Source organism: Pseudophryne corroboree, chromosome 4 (assembly GCF_028390025.1).
Source record: "Pseudophryne corroboree isolate aPseCor3 chromosome 4, aPseCor3.hap2, whole genome shotgun sequence".
In the NCBI taxonomy this organism is placed as follows: Eukaryota; Metazoa; Chordata; class Amphibia; order Anura; family Myobatrachidae; genus Pseudophryne; species Pseudophryne corroboree.
Window position 1 is genome coordinate 543,470,510 of NC_086447.1, and position 22,580 is coordinate 543,493,089.

The following is a 22,580-nucleotide window of genomic DNA, read 5'->3' on the forward strand; positions in this document are numbered from 1 at the left end:
TAGGTGACTAGTGTGCCTTTAAAAGCCATAAAGTCTGTGGCAGGTACACATTACATCTAGCAGGCAGATGATGCAGCAGTGTGGTAGTCAGGTTTTAAGACTCTGTGATAGTGTAGGACCTGTATGAAGGTGGGGTACCTTGAATCGGTATACAGGCTTCCGTGCATTGGCCAATCCACCAACTAAACCCCCATCATTTATTTATTGAATTGTTGAGGATAAGTGAGTTTACTTTGGTGAGTGCTGGGTTCTCTGTTTGTATATATATATATATATAGCAAAGGTAGTACGGGCGGCGCTCATGCAGACTCAGCAGCGTAGGTAAGACAAGTCACTTTAATGAGCTCTCTAATGAGGCTCATTAAAGTGACTTGTCTTACCTACGCTGCTGAGTCTGCATTAGTGCTGCCCGTACTACCTTTGCTATCTACTTGGGATTCTGAATCTCTGACAGGGTGTTTGGCACCGTGGTCCGGACTTCCTCCCGGCCCGGCGCCTAGCAACTAGGGACGCCGAGCGCGCTGAGCCGCCGGGTCCCTAGCAACGCTAGGATGCCGTGCGCGCTGAGCCGCCGGCTCCCTAGCAACGCTAGGACGCCGGGCGCGCCGAGCCACCGGGACCCTAGCAACGGGGACGCCACGGACAGACCGCGTTCCCCGTTGCTGGGTTGATTATTTAACTGTGCACACATGTTTTCTGGTCGTGCAGCAAGGCAGCTGCACGACATTCATTGCAATCAGGCTCTGGACTCTGATTGGAGGATTCCCAGCTAAATACCTTCTCAGTGCCTCACACAGATGCCGGTGATAGTTTCCTGCATGCTGCTCATGTTGGTGAACGTCTGTTCCTGGTCTGCTGTGCCCGGTCATTCCAGTCCTCTGAGTTCCTGAGTCTTGGTGTTTGTCATCTCATCCCAAGGAGTTCTCCTGGTCCTCATTTACCTGTGACAGTCTTTAGAGGATCTCGTTTGGTTTCGTGAGTGGCGGCTCTGCCGCGTGCTGCGGCCTAGGCCGCTTTATATTGTGTTCTGGTTTTGGAGCATTTGCAGAGGTATCCGCTTCCACAGTCCTCTCCGGAACTCGGCGGTGCCGTGTAGGAGAGTGGACAAGTGGAGTATTTTGTTTGTTCTTTTCCCTGGCGGAAATCCGCGCATACTTTAGTTTTAGGTTTGTTAGTAGCCCCTGGCCTTGTTGTTTAGTTAGAGGGCCCCTTGTTATCACCCTGTCTCGGTTCACTCTTTGTCTCTCATTAAGACCTGAGGGGGCATCGGAGTTGGGCAGATGTAATCCGCCCTTCAAACGCGGCTGCCATGGGCCCAAGCAACCATAGTCTCGCAAGAGTGTACTGACAGCACGGGCGAGACAACGGAGATAGGGCGCCAGGGGCTATTCCCATTCCTTTCCCCTTTCCCAGCATTACGTTCTGGTATTCAGGTCCTTTCATATAAGATCACCCCAGACCTGAGTATTAGAATCATAACACAGGGAAGGCACCGCAGCTGTTGTCATATTACGAGTGGAGTGCTGGGCTATTCCTGCTTGTGTATATATATATATATATATATATATATTGCATAATGTCAACAGTAGAAAACATCCGTACCTGGAAAGTTAATGTCTCTGCAAGGATTGTGGGGTTGAACTTCTGAACTTATTTAACTAATAATCATGGTAAATCTTAGTTCTTCTACTATTCTGTTAATTGTGTGTGTGCAGTGTCGTACTGGGGCATAAAGGGCCCACCGGGGAAATGCAGTGGTAGGGGCCCATGCTTAAGAGTGTGGCCAGGCAATAGTGGAGGTGTGGCCAACCACCACAGAGGCTTGGCTAACCTTTATGACAATGTACCAGATTAATAACAGCAATGCACTATGGAAAATACACCATAGTCCTGTGCAGTATAATGTAACATATGTATAATGTATAATTAAAGTACACTAGGATAGAGTTTGGAACCTAATCCCTAGAGGAGAAGGTGGGCCCACAGGCAGAGTAGGTGTGCCCACAGGCAATGGGGCCTACCGGTGGTTTCCCCTGTTCCCCTGTGGGCCAGTCCGAGCCTGTGTGTGTGTGTGTTTGTGTAACAAGAGAATAATCAGAAACTGACTTCGACTACGACATTTTAAATATAGAATATTAAATGATGAGCTGTAATAAGTTTTGCTGCAACTTTGACAGAGGGAGTTTAGTATTTGCAGTTACTGAAGCAGTGGATGCTGCTTAGCCACTTTTAGCTTCATTACCTTATACCTTCATGCTTCCTCTGGTACTGTCAACTTTTGAAATAAAATGAATGATCCACATCAATGTGGGAAACAGCTTGAAGCCAAACACTTACAAAATAATATGTAATATAAGAACCGTATTTCTAGCTTTCAGGTAACTGACGGTGCCTTTAACATAGCTGCCATAGATAATACAATAACTTTTATAACATGTTTGGTTACTTTTATGATATTACCCTGGACGCATTTTCTCAGCAGAATTTCCTGATTATTGTTTATGTGGATATTTGGCAAAGAAATAAATTATCTTAAAGAACTATCTCACAGCACTGAGGTTGTGATTACCACCATGGCCATAACTTTGTAGAGTTTGTATACTCTCCATGTGCTTACGTGGTTTTATTAGTAAGTTAACTGAATTATAATAAAATTAATTAGGTATGTTTGTGTGTATACATGGGATATGAATGGCCAAATATTCTCTGTAAATCTCTGCAGAATATGTATGTAATACATACAGTACAGTATAAATAACTGTTAATAAGTATCAAATAAAATATTTCCTACCTAGATTATATTTATAGATAGTACCTTATTCCCTACAGTATCAGGTAATTTCACCACGTTTTCCTTAGACTGCTGCTGGTCTTGCTGTGTCCAGACATTGACTATATGTGGAAGACTTGCCCAAACATGATAAAACTATTGACAAATATTAAACAATTGAACCAAACTCTTACTGAGATTAATGTTCTCTCTCTTATTCCTCCCAATCCCATGGGCTGATATCGCTTCATAGAAAAGTAAAAAGATATGTAAGTGCGCAGCCAGCAGCAGCTGGTATAGGGATGGTCAGTTCCCAGAATATAATGGAATAAAAAACACAAGGTACCAGCGCTGGCTGTAAGAATTATATAAGGACGGTTTGCTGAATAAAATGTCAGTTTATTAAACCATTTAAAAAGACAAGTGTGAAGTCTCGTTATTATCTAAATAACACTTAAAATGTATAGTATAATAATTCCCCCTGGGTATAATCACTTTTACATCCACTCTCCTTTGGGACATGTATGGATTTTTTCACGGCTAGGACAGTCTCCAGATAACATTCACTGTAGCAGCAGATAATTACCGGTTTCCACAGAAAGGATGTTTGATGGCATCAGCTTTAGGAAGAGTCCATTGCTAGCTGTTTGTGTGGATCCGGTTCTTTATCCTTGTGGAATGATTCCCAGTGATAGGAGCAAAGTCCAAATGAATGCCGGAAATGTCAGAGTCCCAATGTGTCGTGGAGTAGTGCCCAGGTGGGGTATAGGGCTCAACGCGTTTCACTGGCAACAAGGTGATCCAGCTTCCTCAGGAGCATAAATACACTGTATAATGGGTCTCTATTTATACCCTGCTTCATTAGTTGATCAAAACCACCTGTCTGGTGCTTAATTAAAAACGCAGCAAACCGTCACAAAATATAACTTTAATAGTATCCTTATGTACACAAGGATCTGCTGTTATATATAGAGCAAATCCCACCTCAAAACGAGCATTTATACATAACTTATACATGAAGTTAGATTTGGGTGAAACCGGTCACGTGACCTGAAAGGACACGTGATCGGGAGTCTAAACAATCCTATTGGTCCAGTATAACATGTGGTCTCAGTCACATGATCGGAGACTTAGTCATCTCCTTCTCAGAAGGTACTATTCATAGTTTCTATGCTCAGAGGGATCTTTTTAGTGCACGTGACCCCGAGTCTCCGATCACGTGACTGTGTAATCATTGGTTCACAGTAGTCACATGATTTTAGTGACGTCATAGGAGAAAAATCCCCTTCATAGAGGGTACTGGCTGGTCTTTTCAATACTTGTGATTTAGTTATATATCTCAAATAGCATAACTATAGTTAATAAAAGAGATACATTGTATACAGGTCAAATAAGGAAAGATATATATATATATGGAGAGGAAAAACGTGTTAGACCTGTTGTGTAATATTTATCAGAATTTTGTTCTTGCAGTTCACTCAGTCCAGGACGTTTCTTATTTAGAACTAACCACTGTAGCTATTTGTACATATAAACAGGATTTCTTTATATACTTGTCAATACATTATAGATAAAGACAAGTAAATAAGACAAATAGAACACAGAGATACGAAAAATGAATGAATGAATGAATGAAAATAATAATCATAAACAATGAATGTGGAGCACATTTTAAATGTAATTATAATTCCATAAGATTTGATTTCTACTAATATACACATATATATGTATATATAGCACACATAATATAACACACATAACTGTATGTACATACACGTCTGCACCTTAAGACATAATATACCTAAATAGGTGTACCCACAGATAATTTGATTTAAACCACTGGTTACATGTAAAGGTACTCAGTTATTAATTGGACCTTTATAGTGCACATTTTCGTAAAGGATTTATCATTTAGTATTAGATACACGTATATACATGTGTGTATAATCTCCAGAACAGGAGTTGATATCACCAATCAGGCAATTAGATAGATAAATAAAATAGAAATACATAAAAAAATAATAATGATCTAATAATAAAAAGCATCATTTGTACTGACAGTCATCTCAAGAATGGGATTTTAACCCATTTTGTTTCATCAAACGGCTATATGTAAGTTTAAGTTCTTAGATTTAGGTTTTTAGATTCTCCCAAGGAAACCTATAGAGTCTATAAACCTTATAGATTCTGGTGGTGTGTATAGAGAGAGGAGATGGAGGTGTTGGAACAGGAGTACTGGAACAGGGGTAAGCATAAACCTCCAGACTAGAGGACCGAATTTAATTCAATTGCTTCATTCAGTCCATCTGGATGTAAAGAATTAAACTTTAACATCCAGAAGACTTCCCTCCGACAGAGTTTATTAAATCGGTCTCCTCCTCTATCCGTAGGGGCGATATGTTCAAGACATATTATCGAGAGACAAGCAGGATTGTTATTATGTTCGTTGTAATAATGTCGTGATACACTATGAGCCATGTATTTGCGTATTATGTTACGTCGATGTTCCATAAATCGCGTGTGTAATGGTCTTGTGGTTCGTCCCACATAATTTAAACCGCATCCACATGTCAGCAAGTATATCACGAATTTTGAGTTACAGTTTAGAAAGGATCTCAACTGGTATTTTTCATTAGAAGATGGAATGAGGATAAAGGTAGTTTTACGTTCCATATGTTGACACATTGTACATCCATTTTTGCCACACCTATGGAAACCCGAAGGTTTCTTGGTCAACCAGTTTGAGTCATTTTTATTTTTATTTTTCTCTGTTATTGGAATTTTGAAAAAACTAGGGGCCAGTATAGTCTTTAAAGCTCTATTTTTCCTATAAATCACTTGTGGTTTATTTGGTAGGAGGTTCCCAAGAATGTTATCATGTTTCAAAACTCTATAGTTTCTTTCAATTATTGTTTTGATCTCTCTCGCACAGTTATTATATTTGCAGATAAAGGCCATCTCTCTCTCTTTTTTATCATATTTTTCCATCTTATTTGAGGAGGAGGGACGTAGCAGGTCTTGTCTGTTCATGTCTAGGACCTCTTCTAAAGCTTCATGCCTGTGCTAATTACTTCTCTAGCTGGACAGATAATTCCAGTTCATTCATACTCCGAGGCATCACCGGCTCTAGTGACACCTGGTGAGCACTCTGTCACCCACAACATGCGCCTCTGGCTGAAAAGGGGGCTGGGCCTAAATTAAAGGGATGTGGCTTTGGCGGGAATCATGGTGATGTCACTCCCGGGACAACCCAGCGTCCCGGGACCAGAGACCAGTGCCTGCAGTGTAAGCTCCTTCTCTATGACAGGAGCTGGATGCTGAATGGCACACTACAGCACCCACCTCCTGTCAGTGGGGGTAATTCCAAGTTGATCTCAGCAGTATTTTTGTTAGCAATTGGGCAAAACCATGTGCACTGCAGGGGAGGCAGATATAACATGTGCAGAGAGAGTTAGATTTGGGTGGGGTGTGTTCAATCAGCAATCTAATTTGCAGTGTAAAAATAAAGCAGCCAGTATTTACCCTGCACAGAAATAAAATAACCCACCCAAATCTAACTCTTTCTGCACATGTTATATCTGCCTCCCCTGCAGTGCACATGGTTTTGCCCAATTGCTATCAAAAATCCTGCTGCGATCAACTTGGAATTACCCCCAGTGTGGAGAATGCTGGCATTTTGGTATCACCATCCCCCCCCCCTTTACCTGAGGGTGACACCTGGGTGTGCGAGTCGCACCCCCTGCACCTCCTTCTGACACCACTGTTCATACCACATGGATTCTGTTCCTGGTTGCCCACAGCTACCATCTATTGCGGTGTTCAGTCAGCATCCAGTCCTGCTGCCATCTGAATGCTTCCTGATTCCGGACTATAGAGACAACCCAAGCCTGGTCAATACTCTGCCAAGTTCTGCCACTTAGGCATCCTTGCCTACAGCTACCAAGTAAAAAGTGGGTCACATATATACAGTAACAATCCAATATCAGCCTGGTCAATCTACTACTACACACTTCCCTGCCACATATTTTTATTTTATCACCAACAATGAAGACCCTGGTGGTTTAGTGGGTACAATCCGGCATCTCTCTGCTGAGACCTGAGTTCAATTCCCGATCACGGAGGCATCCTTACTAATGCTAGGAGTTCTCCTCAGGCCTCTCAGCTTTACTTCACACATCCAGATATACATTGGGGCAAAAAAGTATTTGGACAGCCACCGATTGTGCAAGTTGACCCACTTAAAAAGATGAGAGAGGTCTGTAATTTCCATCATAGGTACACTTCAACTGTGAGAGACAGAATCTGAAAAAAAAAAAAAAAAAACCCAGGAGATCACATTGTATGATTTTTAAACAATTTACTTGTATAATCTTGTGGAAAATAAATAGACACCTACCAAGCAGCAATATTTCTGGCTCTCACAGACCTGTTACTTATTCTTTAAGAAGCTCTTCTATCCTCCACTTGTTAACCAGTTCAAACAGGTGCCATTAATACAGGTATCTGTATAAAAGACACCTGTCCACACCCTTAAACAGTCAGACTGCTACCTCTCCACCATGGTCAAGACCAGAGAGCTGTCTAAGGACACCAGGGACAAAATTGTAGAGCTGCACAAGGCTGGGATGAGCTATTCGACAATAGGCAAGCAGAACTGTTGGCGCAATTATTAAAAAATGGAAGAAATACAAGATCACTGACAATCTCCCTCGACCTGGGGCTCCATGCAAGATCTCACCTCGTGGGGTGTTAATGATCTTGAGAACGGTGAGGAATCAGCACAGAACTACACAGGGGGACCTGGTCAATGACCTCAAGAGAGCTGGGACCACAGTCACAAAGGTTACCATTAGTAACACACTACGTCATCATGAATTGAAATCCTGCAGCGCCCGAAAGGTCCCCCTGCTTAAGCCAGCACATGTCCAGGCCCATCTAAAGTTTGCCAGTGACCATCTGGATGATCCAGAGGAGGATTGGGAGAATGTAATGTGGTCAGATGAGAGCAAAATCAAACTTTTTGGTATAAACTCCACTCGCCGTGTTTGGAGGGAGAAGAATGATGAATGGCATCCCAAGAACACCATACCCACTGTGAAGCATGGCGGTGGAAACATCATGCTTTGGGGCTGCTTTTCTGCAAAGGGGACAGGATGACTGATCCATATTAAGGAGAGGATGAATGGGGCCATGTATCATGATATTTCGGGCAAAAACCTCCATTCCTCAGTAAGAGCATTGAAGATGGAACGTGGCTGGGTCTTCCAGCATGACAATGACCCCAAACACACTGCCCGGGCAACTAAGGAGTTGCTCCATAAGAAGCATTTCAAGGTCCTGGAGTGGCCTAGCCAGTCTTCAGACCTCAACCCAATAGAAAATCTGTGGAGGGAGTTGAAAGTCTGTGTTGCCCAGCGACAGCTTCAAAACATGACAGATATAAAGAAGATCTGCATGGAAGAGTGGGCCAAAATACTTGCTACAGTGTGTTCAAACCTGGTCAAGAACTACAGGAAATGTTTGACCACTGTAATTGCCAACCGAGGTTATATTACAAAGTATTGAGTTAAACTTTTTGATTGTCCAAATATCTATTTTCCGCAAGAATATACAAATAAATTGTTTAAAAATCAAATAATGTGATTTCCTAAGTTTTTTTTTCCAGATTCTGTCTCTCACAGTTGAAGTGTACCTATGATGGAAATTACAGACCTCTCTTATCTTTTTAAGTGGGTCAACTTGCACAATCGGTGGCTGTCCAAATACTTTTTTGCCCCACTGTATACAGTATACAGACTTCTCCCTTCTGGCACTGGTTCCACAAACAAACACAAGCGTGACACCAGGTCCGGTGGTCAGGTGCTGATGACTTCCAGTTGATCCAGTGGCACTTGTGGTTGTGAGTATGCCTGACCCCTCCCCATAGTGCCTAAGTCTAACCTCCCCTTCTGCAACTTTAACCCAACCCTCTGCTGCCGGTTTGATCAGAATGTAAGCATTTAGAACACGTCAATATTCTGCACATGCCAACATGTTCAATGTTCAATATTATACGTGTCTATATTGTGAATGTTGACATTCTAAATGTCAACATTTTGACTACATCCCAGTCAAGTTGCTTTCCTGAAACAATGCACAGAAGTGTTCCATTTGCCCAGCAGGTAATTTATTTGCTGTATGACAATGCTTTGATGTTCTGTGTCATGGTTCTGATAACACTGAATGCATGTTCTGCTTGCTATTTGTGTGCCGCGTACATTTTGTGACTCGCTCAATAGTTAATTAGCTTTGATTGACCTCCAAATGTGACTTAATATAACACCAGTCATATTGGTTAAATACTGAATTACTAATAATATATTTATGTATATTTTTTCATGTTATATGATAGGTCCGACTTGTGAATTTTCTGGAAATGAATGTTCCCTTTCAACAGGAGATGTAATTAAAATCACTGGGATAAAAATCCAAAAAGTCTTAGCCCGTGTTTATAATTGGAATGAGTATGACATGATGCCTACAGTGGAACTGTCTCTTGATTTTCCAGGTATTCTATTGTACAATATTTGTGCTATTAGCAACACAATAGGGGGAATGTAATAGGGATGAGAATCAGAAAGTGAGAGATTTTGTAAGTATTTTCCTGGTTTTTTTTAAGTGCCAATTATTTGCATGACATAATCCACATGGAGAACTCTTACAAAATCTCTCCCTTTCTGATTCTCACGCCCTATTACATTCCTCCCAATATGTATAGTATTGTTTCTCTCAGGGCTGTAACTTGGAAGGTGATAGCGGAGCAATTACACAGGACTTAGGGCCATGGGAGTGGCACCGTTGCTGTAACATGGAACCTTTGTGTGGCTTGCAGGGTGTCTGGTATGGCACCTGTAACCAGTAGTGCTACTGTAGTGCTCGGTAAGGCACCGTGCAGCCTGTGGAGCTGCCCGGAGCTCTACTTCCTCCTTAGGTGTGATGTCATGATGTCACAGGTTTAGAGGCAGAGTCGGCATAGGTTATGGTGCTGGTTTAATGGTGCCCTGTTAAGGTGCTGGTTTCACATTGTGGATACCACTTGGGCTAAAACACTGATGTAAAAGGAAGTAGGACAAACACAGCGGCATCCAGAATGAGGAGACATGAATACTACAGGAGGATTTCTGTGCTGTGTCCTTAACCAGGTCTCATTGTTACTGTGGGGATTACATGTTTTCAGGGAGGAAGTATGGAAAAGAAATGTGTTACTACAGTGGTGAGGGAGAAATGTGTTACAAAAGGGAGGGAATGGGAATAAATATGTTACTATTTTGATGGTGGTGGTGGTGGAGATGGTGGAGTGATAGTGCTACAGTACTGTACATGCTAGAGCCTGAGGTAAAAAAGAAATGTTTGAGTACAGGGTGAGGAGGGTGTGTGTTCAGGGGAGGGGTGGGGAAAAATATGTTAGTATAGTGGTGGGGAGCTATATACTACATGCTAAAGGTAGGAAAGAAAAGTGTTACTAAAGAGCTGAGGAGGGTATGTTTTCAGAGGAAGGGAAGGGAATATATATATATTTGTAGAGAAGTGAGGGGGCGAATATGATCTGGTGAGAAATCTGGAAGAAATGTGTTACTACAGAGCTGAGGTGGATATGTTTTCGGGGGAGGGGAGAGGAATATATATATTTGTAGAGAGGTTAGGGGGCAAATTAGTTCTGGTGAGAAATGGGGAAGAAATATGTTTCCACAGAGGTGAGTGAGTAAATGTATTACTACAGGAGAAGGACAATATGTTACAGAGGAAAAAATCGGCAGAAATGTGTTACCAAGTCGAGATTCCAACTGTATTACAGTGAGAGGGGTGTCGTTTCCCCAATGTTATGTATCCTTGCCCTACTTTTATTAACAGTTATTTAATACAGGACCATTACTAGTGGAGTGCGAGCAGTGTTGGCACTCAATGTCCTTGGCCTTGGGAGTGGCAGCGTCCCTACTTCCTGGTGCTGGTGGCCGTGTCCCCTTGGCATGATGTCACTTTTTTAAGGGGCAGGGCCAACACAGGTAAAAAAAACTTTCCCTGTTACGGAGTTGTTTATTTAGTACCTACAAATTACAAAGTTCATTCCAGCGAATGTTATCATTCATATCAATCTGTACCCTGGCCCTCATTCCGAGTTGTTCGCTCGTTCTTTTTCATCGCATCGCAGTGAAAATCCGCTTAGTACGCATGCGCAAAGTTCGCACTGCGACTGCGCCAAGTAACTTTACTATGAAGAAAGTATTTTTACTCACGGCTTTTTCTTCGCTCCGGCGATCGTAATGTGATTGACAGGAAATGGGTGTTACTGGGCGGAAACACGGCGTTTCAGGGGCGTGTGGCTGAAAACGCTACCGTTTCCGGAAAAAACGCAGGAGTGGCCGGAGAAACGGTGGGAGTGCCTGGGCGAACGCTGGGTGTGTTTGTGACGTCAACCAGGAACGACAAGCACTGAACTGATCGCACAGGCAGAGTAAGTCTGGAGCTACTCAGAAACTGCTAAGTAGTTAGTAATCGCAATATTGCGAATACATCGGTCGCAATTTTAAGAAGCTAAGATTCACTCCCAGTAGGCGGCGGCTTAGCGTGTGTAACTCTGCTAAATTCGCCTTGCGACCGATCAACTCGGAATGAGGGCCCCTATTGGAGTTTACATTCTATATTTAATACCAAACAAAGCCATTGCTGTTACATTTTTAAGAAGTCTTCCTACTATTATGTCTCTGGAGTGTGGAAAGAAACCAGAGTACCTTGAGATAAACCACACAGGGCAGAACATACAACTTCCACACAGATAGTCCCTAGATTTAAGTGCACAGCAGAATAAGAACAAATTGTAATATGTTTACCACCTTTGCTGTTTTTCTTAGGCTTGTTTACAGTTGTTGTTGATACAAACCCTTATTACTCCATTGAGGAAATTGTACAGACACAACTCACTGGAAGCAATCAGTTTACTCATCTCTGCTTCTATAGCCAATCAAGCATACATGTTGGAGATATCACCATAGACAAAGGCAAGAAAATCATGCTTAACTCTGTAGAAAAAGTAAACGGGGTCGTGTCTGTAAAGTGTGAAGTTATAATAGAGGAAGAACACCACTCATTTATGTTACCACTGTCCTATACTGGAGAATTTTATGAGTGCCCGGACAAAAGGATTTACACACTCCAAGAGATACTGGACTGGAAAATGACAAAGAACAGAATGAGGACTGTTCTTCTTTCAGAGATTATGGTAGTCTCTGATATAGAAAATGTTTACTACAGTAATATTGTGAAACGAATGATGGTTCTGAGTCCTGTTTATGATGTACACGCACTGATGCAATGTAAGTACAATAGACTGGTATTATTGGTGTTGTTCATTGATATGATAATGGGTGAAATCGATTACTAGAGGACAAGGGAGTGTATACAAGACACACAGGGGTCTATTTATGAAGAAGTGAAAAGAGTGGAGAAGTGAGCCAGTGGAGAAGTTTCCCATGGCAACCAATCAGCTGCTCCGTACAATTATATAGTATGCAAATTATAAATGTTACTTCAATGCTGATTGGTTGCCAAGGGCAACTTCTCCACTGGCTCACTTCTCCACACTTTTCACTGCTTTATCAATAGACCCCACAGTGCTATAAAACAGAGAAACACACAGGAGAAACATAGAGACAAATTTGTTTGGCTAAAGGATAGATCATAGACATGGGTGTAGGCATGAGGAGTATATTGTTGTGTCATAAAAGTACACAAAATCCAACCATCTGATTTCATGAGCATAAATAATAGACATTTGCAGTTATAATAAAAATAAAATGAACTGTAGAAACAATAACAATCTATTCCACTGATGAACAAGTTGTGTCCCACAGGCCTCATGCACTTTGTAAGGCCATTTGTTTTATGACCCAAGGGAATTAAGACAGACAGACAGAGAGACATGATTAAATATTTGTGATTATTTATTATTATTATAATTATTATTATTATTTATTACCAGTTATTTATATACTGTAGCACACACATATTCTGGCGCCCTTTACAGAGATTATTTGGCCACTGACATCAGTCCCTGCCTCAGTGGAGTTTACAATCTATATTCCCTATCACATGTACATGCGCACACATTCATGCTAGGGTTAATTTTTGTTTGGAGACTATGAACCTACCAGTATATTTTTGAATTGTGGGAGGAAACCGGAGCACCGGGAGGAAACCCACGCAAGCATGCGGAGAGTATACAAACTCCACACAGTTAGAGCCATGGGAATTGAACCCATGACCTCAGTGCTGTGAGGCAGTAAGTCTAACCATTACTCCATCTGTATTTGATTCACTGATGGACTGTACTTATAGCACATCCTCCAATTTTATCTTTTTAGCTGGTACAGTACCATTTTTAATGATCTTTTCTGGCAAACAGGGGCTTTGTACCAGGTGCAGTGTCTCCGTGTTTCTATAGATCTCTATAGCAGTGCTGCGGGGACATGCCCCCTTTTGCCATGGCCACCCCCCCTTTACTTATATGTACTGGTTTTTATCTCAGAGATGTTAGAGGGTATACTTATAGCAGCTAAGTCTTCCTATAGAGACTAAGTAGAGAGGAAGGTAAAGAATATCCTGGGGAACACGTGTGTGTGTGTGTGTGTGTGGGTGTGTGTGTGTGTGTGTGTGTGTGTGTGTGTGTCATTAAAGGCATGATATAGTGCTATGATGGTGAATGTATTGATACAGTGGTGTTGATTCATGGGGTGGGATGTGCTGCTACAGGAAGGAGAATGTGTTGCTATGAGTGAAGGGTGGGGGGAGTATAGAGTGAAGAAATGCTTTGCAACATGGGGGTGGGTTGGAAATGTGTCACTATAGAGGTGAGGAAACTTTGTTGGTAAGAATACACTACAGTTAGATTGGAAGTAGCATAATCATTTGTAAAAATGTACTCTTTTTTTATTTCAGATGGAGATGTTTTAAACCTCCTGTCAGATCTCGATGTGGAAGTATTGGATATTACTCAACACATTAATATGAATTTCTTCTCTCAAGTATTAACAACTCAGAATATATTTGAAAAAACTACTGATGAATTTCCATTTACTGTAGAAATTATGGAAGGCCCATTAAAAAATTGCAAAGCATACAAATTGTTACGATGTGGTAAAAGGATCATTGTGCACAGAAAATATCAAGCAGAAAGAATTATTGCTTCAGAGATAAGAAGTGATACAAAGAAGAGACACTTTCTAATTCCATCTAACTACAAGGGAAAGTTTAAAAGACGGCCACGCTTCTTCCCAACTGTCTATGACTTAAAAATTGTCAAGAGAGAGATGATTGAACTTCAAGTTGTGGCAACAAAGTCATTTACTTCATTTCATAAAGAACTGTCCTCACTCTCTGTTGGAGACCAGTTGTGGGTGAAGCAGTTCCAGACTTGTGAAATCACATACGGAGGGGAACAAATAGTTGTAGATACAATGCAATGTACAAAAACACAAGGTGAAATCCCTGTGGAAATTACTCTTCCATTGTATGTGGAAGGTGGCTTTATAGAGCTTGTACATGATGACAAACAATACTACCTATCAGAACTTTGCAAACATTTTCAATTACCATTGAATGTTAAGGTGTCAGTTCGGGATTTGTTTACTGTGGGTAGTGATATTTTAGCAAAAACCTCAGCATTAAAGCTGGAAGAACAAATCACAGACTCTTACCTTCTTGTTAGTTTATGTGACAATCCTGAAGAAGTTTGGGAACTTCCAGTGTTCCGGCTAAATCTGACTTTTCGGCTGATTAGTGGTTTTGATGGCAAAGTATTTTCCTTACCAACAAAAACCAATACAGAAGAAATAAATGAACAAGAATATTATATGGTGAGACGTTATGAAAGCCATGTTCATTTGCCACCACCGCGTCCTCCAAAAACTCTTTTATATGTAAATGAATCCGAGGCAACAATAACACATAAGGTACTTTGTTTTTCTTCTTGATTTGTTTTTGTTCCTTTAGTTACAGGGGATATTCTAATTGGATGTGGATAATCAAATCGACATTGTCTAGGTCGACAAGATTTAGGTCGACCACTATAGGTCAACAGTCACTAGGTCAACAGGGTTGGAAGGTCGACAGGGTTTCTAGGTCGACATGTGCCAGGTCGACAGGTCAAAAGGTCGACATGAGGGTTTTTTTTGGGGGGGGGGGGGTCGTTTTCTGCGTACAGTGACCGGGAAGCCGAATTAGTACACCGTGTCCCCTCGCATGGCTCGCTTCACTCGCCATGCTTCGGGCAAGGTGCCTCGCTCTGCTACCGCTTCGCTTGGCACAGATTACCATTCCAATCGTAGTCCACGTGGATCATTAAGTATGAAAAAGTTCAAAAATGTATAAAAAAAAAAACAAAACTCATGTCGACCTTTTGACCTGTCGACCTAGCACATGTCGACCTATAAACCCTGTCGACCAAGTGACTGTCGACCTATAGTGGATGACCTAAACATTGTCGACCTAGACAGTGTCGATCTTCAGACCGGATCCCATTCTAATTTTAAGGGTAGCTATCATCAAAGTTGTTTATTAGATTTATGTTTATATAAAAAAAATTATGCTATAATATTATTGTGGATAGCAAAATAGTTAACATAAAGCTGTTTTCAGGTTTGCATGTCTTCATTTAATTTACTTAGAGGGGGATACAACAATATAGAGCAATAGTGAGGTACTGTATGTGTTTATGGTATAGAAAAAGAGCCTTTAGATCAGAACTGTATACAGAATTATATAGCCAAGTTTGGTTTTGTATAACTAATTAGCTGACTATGTTAGCGACTGAAGAAAGAAAGAAGACTCTTTTTGTAGGGGAACGCTTTTGATTTAAATTTTATTGTTTCAGTAAAACATTGATTTTTTATTTATATGCATTAAAAAATTGGAAGAACATTCGCTTTCTCTACTTAAGCATCTTTTCCCAGTAAAGATACAGATTTCAAAGGACACGCTACAGTGGGTTATTAAATTATTGTTACACAGTTTATTATTAAATGTGAGTAGATACAAACAGTTCAATTATGCGATGTGGATCACAAATAGAGATATAATGAGTAATAAATCTATCAGCCAGTTGTAGAGTGATTTCCAATATTTGGATAGGATACTACCCTGTTAATCATTGGATATAATGGCTGGGTTTAATGATTGCAGTTCCAAAGCTTTTATAGTGAAACTAAAGAGAGAATTACAATAGATCATAATTATACAAATACAAATTGTTAAAATTGGTGAAATAAGAGGAATTCTGGGATACTGAAGTATATTTTTCAGTTCCAAATATAAATATCAGTCATATATTTCAATGCAGTATCCACAATTTGCACAAATACTCTGGTAGTTTTAAATCATAATCCCAAATGGGTTAACTGTTCCTATCTGGAAGATGTTTTAAAGTAATGGTGCTCCCAAATGTATAGGCAGCAATTGTGTTGAAAAGAGCAAAATATCAGTTCCACACACAATTTCATAAATAGTTTGGTAGTTTCAAATCATGATCCAAAATTGGTTAAGTGTTCCAGTCTGGAAGTTACTTTATAGTAATGTTTTGCAGGAATACAGGATAAATGTGTTAGAATCAAATGGCCCACATGCCACTTCTACTTCCCACCTGTGTGTTTCTAAGAACAGTGAACAGGTGGTTGAGAGTATGTTCAGTCACCTGAACTACAGTACTTCCAACTGTCACCAAAACCTCATCACAGAACCATAGCTGTATCTCTCCACATCTGTAAACACTAGCATCATTCACAGTCATTTCTCACAGAAAAGATCCTTGCCTCACTGACTGCAGCACATTTCTGCCTCACCACAGCAGCAGCACATTACCACCATCATTCACAGAGTCTCTACTCACAGAAAAGGTCCTTGCCTCACTGACTGCAGCACATTTCTGCCTCACTACAGCAGCAGCACATTACCACCATCATTCACAGAGTCTCTACTCACAGAAAAGATCCTTGCCTCACTGACTGCAGCACATTTCTGCCTCACCACAGCAGCAGCACATTACCACCATCATTCACAGAGTCTCTACTCACAGAAAAGGTCCTTGCCTCACTGACTGCAGCACATTTCTGCCTCACCACAGCAGCAGCACATTACCACCATCATTCACAGAGTCTCTACTCACAGAAAAGGTCCTTGCCTCACTGACTGCAGCACATTTCTGCCTCACCACAGCAGCAGCAACAGCAGCAGCAGCAGCAGCAGCACATTACCACCATCATTCACAGAGTCACTACTCACAGAAAAGGTCCTTGCCTCACTGACTGCAGCACATTTCTGCCTCACCACAGCAGCAGCACATTACCACCATCATTCACAGAGTCTCTACTCACAGAAAAGGTCCTTGCCTCACTGACTGCAGCACATTTCTGCCTCACTACAGCAGCAGCACATTACCACCATCATTCACAGAGTCTCTACTCACAGAAAAGGTCCTTGCCTCACTGACTGTAGCACATTTCTGCCTCACTGCAGCAGCAACAGCAGCAGCAGCAGCAGCAGCACATTACCACCATCATTCACAGAGTCACTACTCACAGAAAAGGTCCTTGCCTCACTGACTGCAGCACATTTCTGCCTCACTACAGCAGCAGCACATTACCACCATCATTCACAGAGTCTCTACTCACAGAAAAGATCCTTGCCTCACTGACTGTAGCACATTTCTGCCTCACTGCAGCAGCAACAGCAGCAGCAGCAGCAGCACATTACCACCATGCTAACTGTAGCACATCACCATCTCACTGACAGCAGCCCATCACCACTTCATTGACAGCATTGTTTTCTGTTTCTATCTATCTATCTATCTATCTATCTATCTATCTATCTATCTATCTATCTATCTATCTATCTATCTATCTATCTATCTATCTATCTATCATTAGAGATGTGTGCTGACCCCCCATGTTTTGGTTTTAGTTTTGGATCTGGCTTTTTTTATTTAAAAAAACAAACCATAAAAATTATAAAAACAGCTAAAGTTATGTTATTTGGGCCTGTTTTAGTTCCTACATTATTATTAACATTCAATAGCATTACTTTCCAGTAGTGATGAGCGGGTTCGGATCCTCGGGATCCGAACCCCCCCGTACTTCACCCATTTTACACGGGTCCGAGGCAGACTCGGATCCTCCCGCCTTGCTTGGTTAACCCGAGCGCGCCCGAACGTCATCATCCCGCGGTCGGATTCTCGCGGGATTCGTATTCTATATAAGGAGCCGCGCGTCGCCGCCATTTTTCACTCGTGCATTGGAAATGATCGTGAGAGGACGTGGCTGGCGTCCTCTCAGTTTCTATGTTCAGTGGGCTGCAAATTGTGCTGCAAATATCTGTGCTCAGTGTGCTGCAAATATCTGTGCTCAGTGTGCTGCAAGTGCAAATATCTACGTTCTCTTCCTGAAAAACGCTCCATATCTGACTGTGCTCAGTGTGCTGCAAATATCTGTGCTCAGTGTGCTAATTGCTTTACTGTGGGGACTGGGGACCAGCAGTATTATATAGTAGGAGGACAGTGCAGAGTTTTGCTGACCAGTGACCACCAGTATTATACGTAATTTTTTAACTATTATACTGTCCATCCATACCTGTGGTGCATTTCAGTTTTGCACAGATTGCTGACCACCAGTATATACTATATAGCAGTACGGTACAGTAGTCCACTGCTCTACCTACCTCTGTGTCGTCAAGTATACTATCCATCCATACCTGTGGTGCATTTCAGTTTTGCACAGTTTGCTGACCACCAGTATATACTATATAGCAGTACGGTACAGAAGGCCACTGCTCTACCTACCTCTGTGTCGTCAAGTATACTATCCATCCATACCTGTGGTGCATTTCAGTTTTGCACAGTTTGCTGATCACCAGTATATAATATATAACAGTACGGTACAGTAGGCCACTGCTCTACCTACCTCTGTGTCGTCAAGTATACTATCCATCCATACCTGTGGTGCATTTCAGTTTTGCACAGTTTGCTGACCACCAGTATATACTATATAGCAGTACGGTACAGTAGGCCACTGCTCTACCTACCTCTGGGTCATCAAGTATACTGTCCATCCATATAAGGGTATAAAGGGCTGGAAGAGGAGGCCATCACACTATGCCTTGACAAAGATCAACGATTTTGATCGAGATGGGCCAGGTGTTTGTGTTGGCCACTTGGGTCGCTTAGCTTAGTCACACAGCTACCTCATTGCGCCTCTTTTTTTCTTTGCATCATGTGCTGTTTGGGGACTATTTTTTTGAAGTGCCATCCTGTCTGACACTGCAGTGCCACTCCTAGATGGGCCAGGTGTTTAACACTTGGGTCGCTTAGCTTAGCCATCCAGCGACCTTGGTGCACCTCTTTTTTTCTTTGCATCATGTGCTGTTTGGGGACTATTTTTTAAATCTGCCATCCTGTCTGACACTGCAGTGACACTCCTAGATGGGCCAGATGTTTGTGTCGGCCACTTGGGTCGCTTAGCTTAGTCACACAGCTACCTCATTGCGCCTCTTTTTTTCTTTGCATCATGTGCTGTTTGGGGACTATTTTTTTGAAGTGCCATCCTGTCTGACACTGCAGTGTCACTCCTAGATGGGCAGGTGTTTGTGTCGGCCACTTGGGTCGCTTAGCTTAGTCATCCAGCGACCTCGGTGCAAATTTTAGGACTAAAAATAATATTGTGAGGTGTTCAGAATAGACTGAAAATGAGTGGAAATTATGGTTATTGAGGTTATTAATACTATGGGATCAAAATGACCCCCAAATTCTATGATTTAAGCTGTTTTTGAGGGTTTTTTTGTAAAAAAACACCCGAATCCAAAACACACCCGAATTCGACAAAAAATTTTCAGGGAGGTTTTGCCAAAACGCGTCCGACTCCAAAACACGGCCGCGGAACCGAATCCAAAACCAAAACCCAAAACCCGAAAAATTTCCGGTGCACATCACTACTTTCCAATCATTTCCAGTCAATTTTGACCACCTCACAGTTCACACTATTGTTCACCAATATTGTCCAAAGGTTAGTTGGCTAAACTAAGTGACAGAGCAGCGGCACAAACACACAGAATTTTAAAAGACTACAGCACATCTATGAAACATTGCCACACAGCAGTGGCAGACAGGATGGCAGTTCAATAATCTATATGACCCCATAGAAACCAAGAATGTTTTCATTTAGTCATTTAGTCTCCAAACCTTTAAACGTTCTCTGAAAACTCATCTCTTCAGACAAGCCTACCAAATTTCAGACCCACACACATAACCTTCACAGCTTCCCTATCAAGTTACATCCCCTCTGTACAGTCCACATAAACTCACATTTTGTCTTCCAACATTGCTGGGTGATCATATCATATACAACCCATTAAGAACCTAGCAACCTGGGGAACCATTATGTGACAGGTAGCATCTATCCTTGTGTATCAATGCCTATTTCCCTATAGATTGTAAGCTTGCGAGCAGGGCCTTCCTACCTCTGTCTGTCTGTCTTTGCCCAGTTTTGTTCTATAATTGTTGTTCTAATTGTAAAGCACAACGGAATATGCTGCGCTATATAAGAAACTGCTAATAAATAAATAAAATAATAATAAATTTATCAATAACTAGATCAGAGGCCCGAGGGCAGTACAGGGAAATGGACGTAGAGTATGTGTGCAGTGAAAGGCAGGTAAAGGATTGATTGGATTGATTGATTGATTGATTTAAATGATTAATGATCAAAGAAAATGTAAGATGACTGATTAGTTAATATAGATGATATTTGGTTCAGAAAACTTAAGATGGTGCAGGCTGATTTGGAATTTGCAATTTTGGTTTCTATTTCAGTACAATCTTGTCACGAATCCCTGGGTATTAACATTGTAATAATTATTTTAAAAAGATTAATTAAGAAAATGTAAGATGATTGATTGCAGCTATCCATTTTTTGATGATGATTAATGACACTTTTACCCCTTTCACATCGCAAAATAGGGTCGGACCCGGGTTATTGCAGGGTTGGTTACTCAACCCGGGTTGCCCATATTAAAACAGTGTGATGTCATTTTAAAAGGACTTTCTTGGCTCACAATAATGAGGTTACTATACAGTAAAGAAAAGGAGGGGTCTCTGTGTGCAAGCATCATTCAGCTGACATGAAAACAGCCAACCAGCACTATTTTCTCACAACCTGATTGAATATCCCGGGTCTGTAGCTTTTACATGCACAATAACTCAGGTCAGACCCGGGAATAACCCTTCTTGTAACACAGGTTGAAATACCGCGTCGGTTGACCCAGGTTATTGACTTTGGTGCTTTCACACCGCACCTCGACCCAGGTCAACATAGCAATAACCAGGGAATAACCCGGTTATTTTTGCGATGTGAAAGGGGTATGAGTGTGACTCATATCCCACACTGCAGCCCACCTCACACCCTCTCCCCATGGTGTTCTGTGTGAAATGGCTGCGCCGAGCTACATATTTAGCCTATCCTACTCATGCTAATGAGCAGCGCGCACATCTAAAATATGTGCATACTGCAGCTGTTAGGTGCACATGGTCGCACCTAACACTACGTGACTGAGCTGAGATGTAGCCACGATGAGTGTGGCTACATCCGGGGCCGGCGCTTCCATTGGGCAGCTTTAGGCAGGTGCCTAAGGGCGGCAGGACTTGAGGGGGTGGCACGCTGTGGCTGCCTGTCAGAAAAATTAAGGATGGGGGAATGACCTGCAAATATAGCAGACACATTTCTCACCAGCATCACCGGCTCCTGCCCTGATCTGTTTGAGGCTCTGAATGGTTGTCCCTCCAGCTGCGGCTGCTCGCCTCTGCCTGCACCTCCACCTGCCATTTCTGCCTGCACCCCTGACTGCTGCTTCTGTCTGCACCCCTGTCCGCCGCTTTGGCCGCACCCCCACCTGATGCCACTGTCCGCCGCCTCTGTTAAGCTCTTGTCCGATAACGGAGCTCCACTCACCTCTGATATTTTTTTGGATGCCAGAGTCCCTGCCCGTCTGCTGCCTCCCGGGTCTCCATCCCCCTGGTGACATCACAGGAGTGCTCCAGGGTGAACATAGTGTGCTCCGAGTCCTGGCTGATCCTGCCCTTGTCTGCGAAAGGACTGCGGCTACAGAGCAGACTGCAGGCACCCCCCCTGCTTCGCTGGGACTCCTTGTGCAGCCATAAAGGTGCAAATTTTATATATATATATATATATATATATATATGTGTGTGTGTGTATGAATATATATTTATTATATTTATATTTGTGTATATACATATGTATGTGTGTGTATATATATACACATATGTGTGTGTATATATACACATATATATATATACATATGTGTGTGTGTATATATATATATATATATATATTTATTAGTGATGAGCGGGTTCGGTTCTTCGGAAACCGCACCCCCCCGAACTTCACTCATTTTACACGGGTCCGAGGCATACTCGGATTCTCCCGTATGGCTCGGTTAATCCGAGCGCGCCCGAACGTCATCATCCTGCTGTCGGATTCTCGCGAGATTCGGATTCTATATAAGCAGCCGCTCGTCGCTGCCATTTTCACTCGTGCATTGAAAATGTTAGGGAGAGGACGTGGCTGGCGTCCTCTCCGTTTATTAATCTTGATGCAAAAATAGTTGTGCTTATTCCTTAATTGTGGGGACTGGGGAGCAGCTGTATTATATAGGAGGAGTACAGTGCAGAGTTTTGCTGACAGTGACCACCAGTATACGTTGTCTGCCTGAAAAACACTCC

At 42.0% G+C, this 22,580-nt stretch overlaps 1 protein-coding gene across 1 annotated transcript in view; it reads left to right on the forward strand.

Annotated features, from left to right (window-relative positions):
* THEMIS (thymocyte selection associated) overlaps positions 1-22,580 on the forward strand; it is a 190,193-nt gene that overhangs the window by 7,875 nt on the left and 159,738 nt on the right. The window contains exons 2-4 of the mRNA XM_063919343.1: positions 9,162-9,317; positions 11,659-12,120; positions 13,742-14,754. Coding sequence (XP_063775413.1) covers positions 9,162-9,317; positions 11,659-12,120; positions 13,742-14,754 — 1,631 coding nt within the window. The remainder of the gene's footprint in view (positions 1-9,161; positions 9,318-11,658; positions 12,121-13,741; positions 14,755-22,580) is intronic.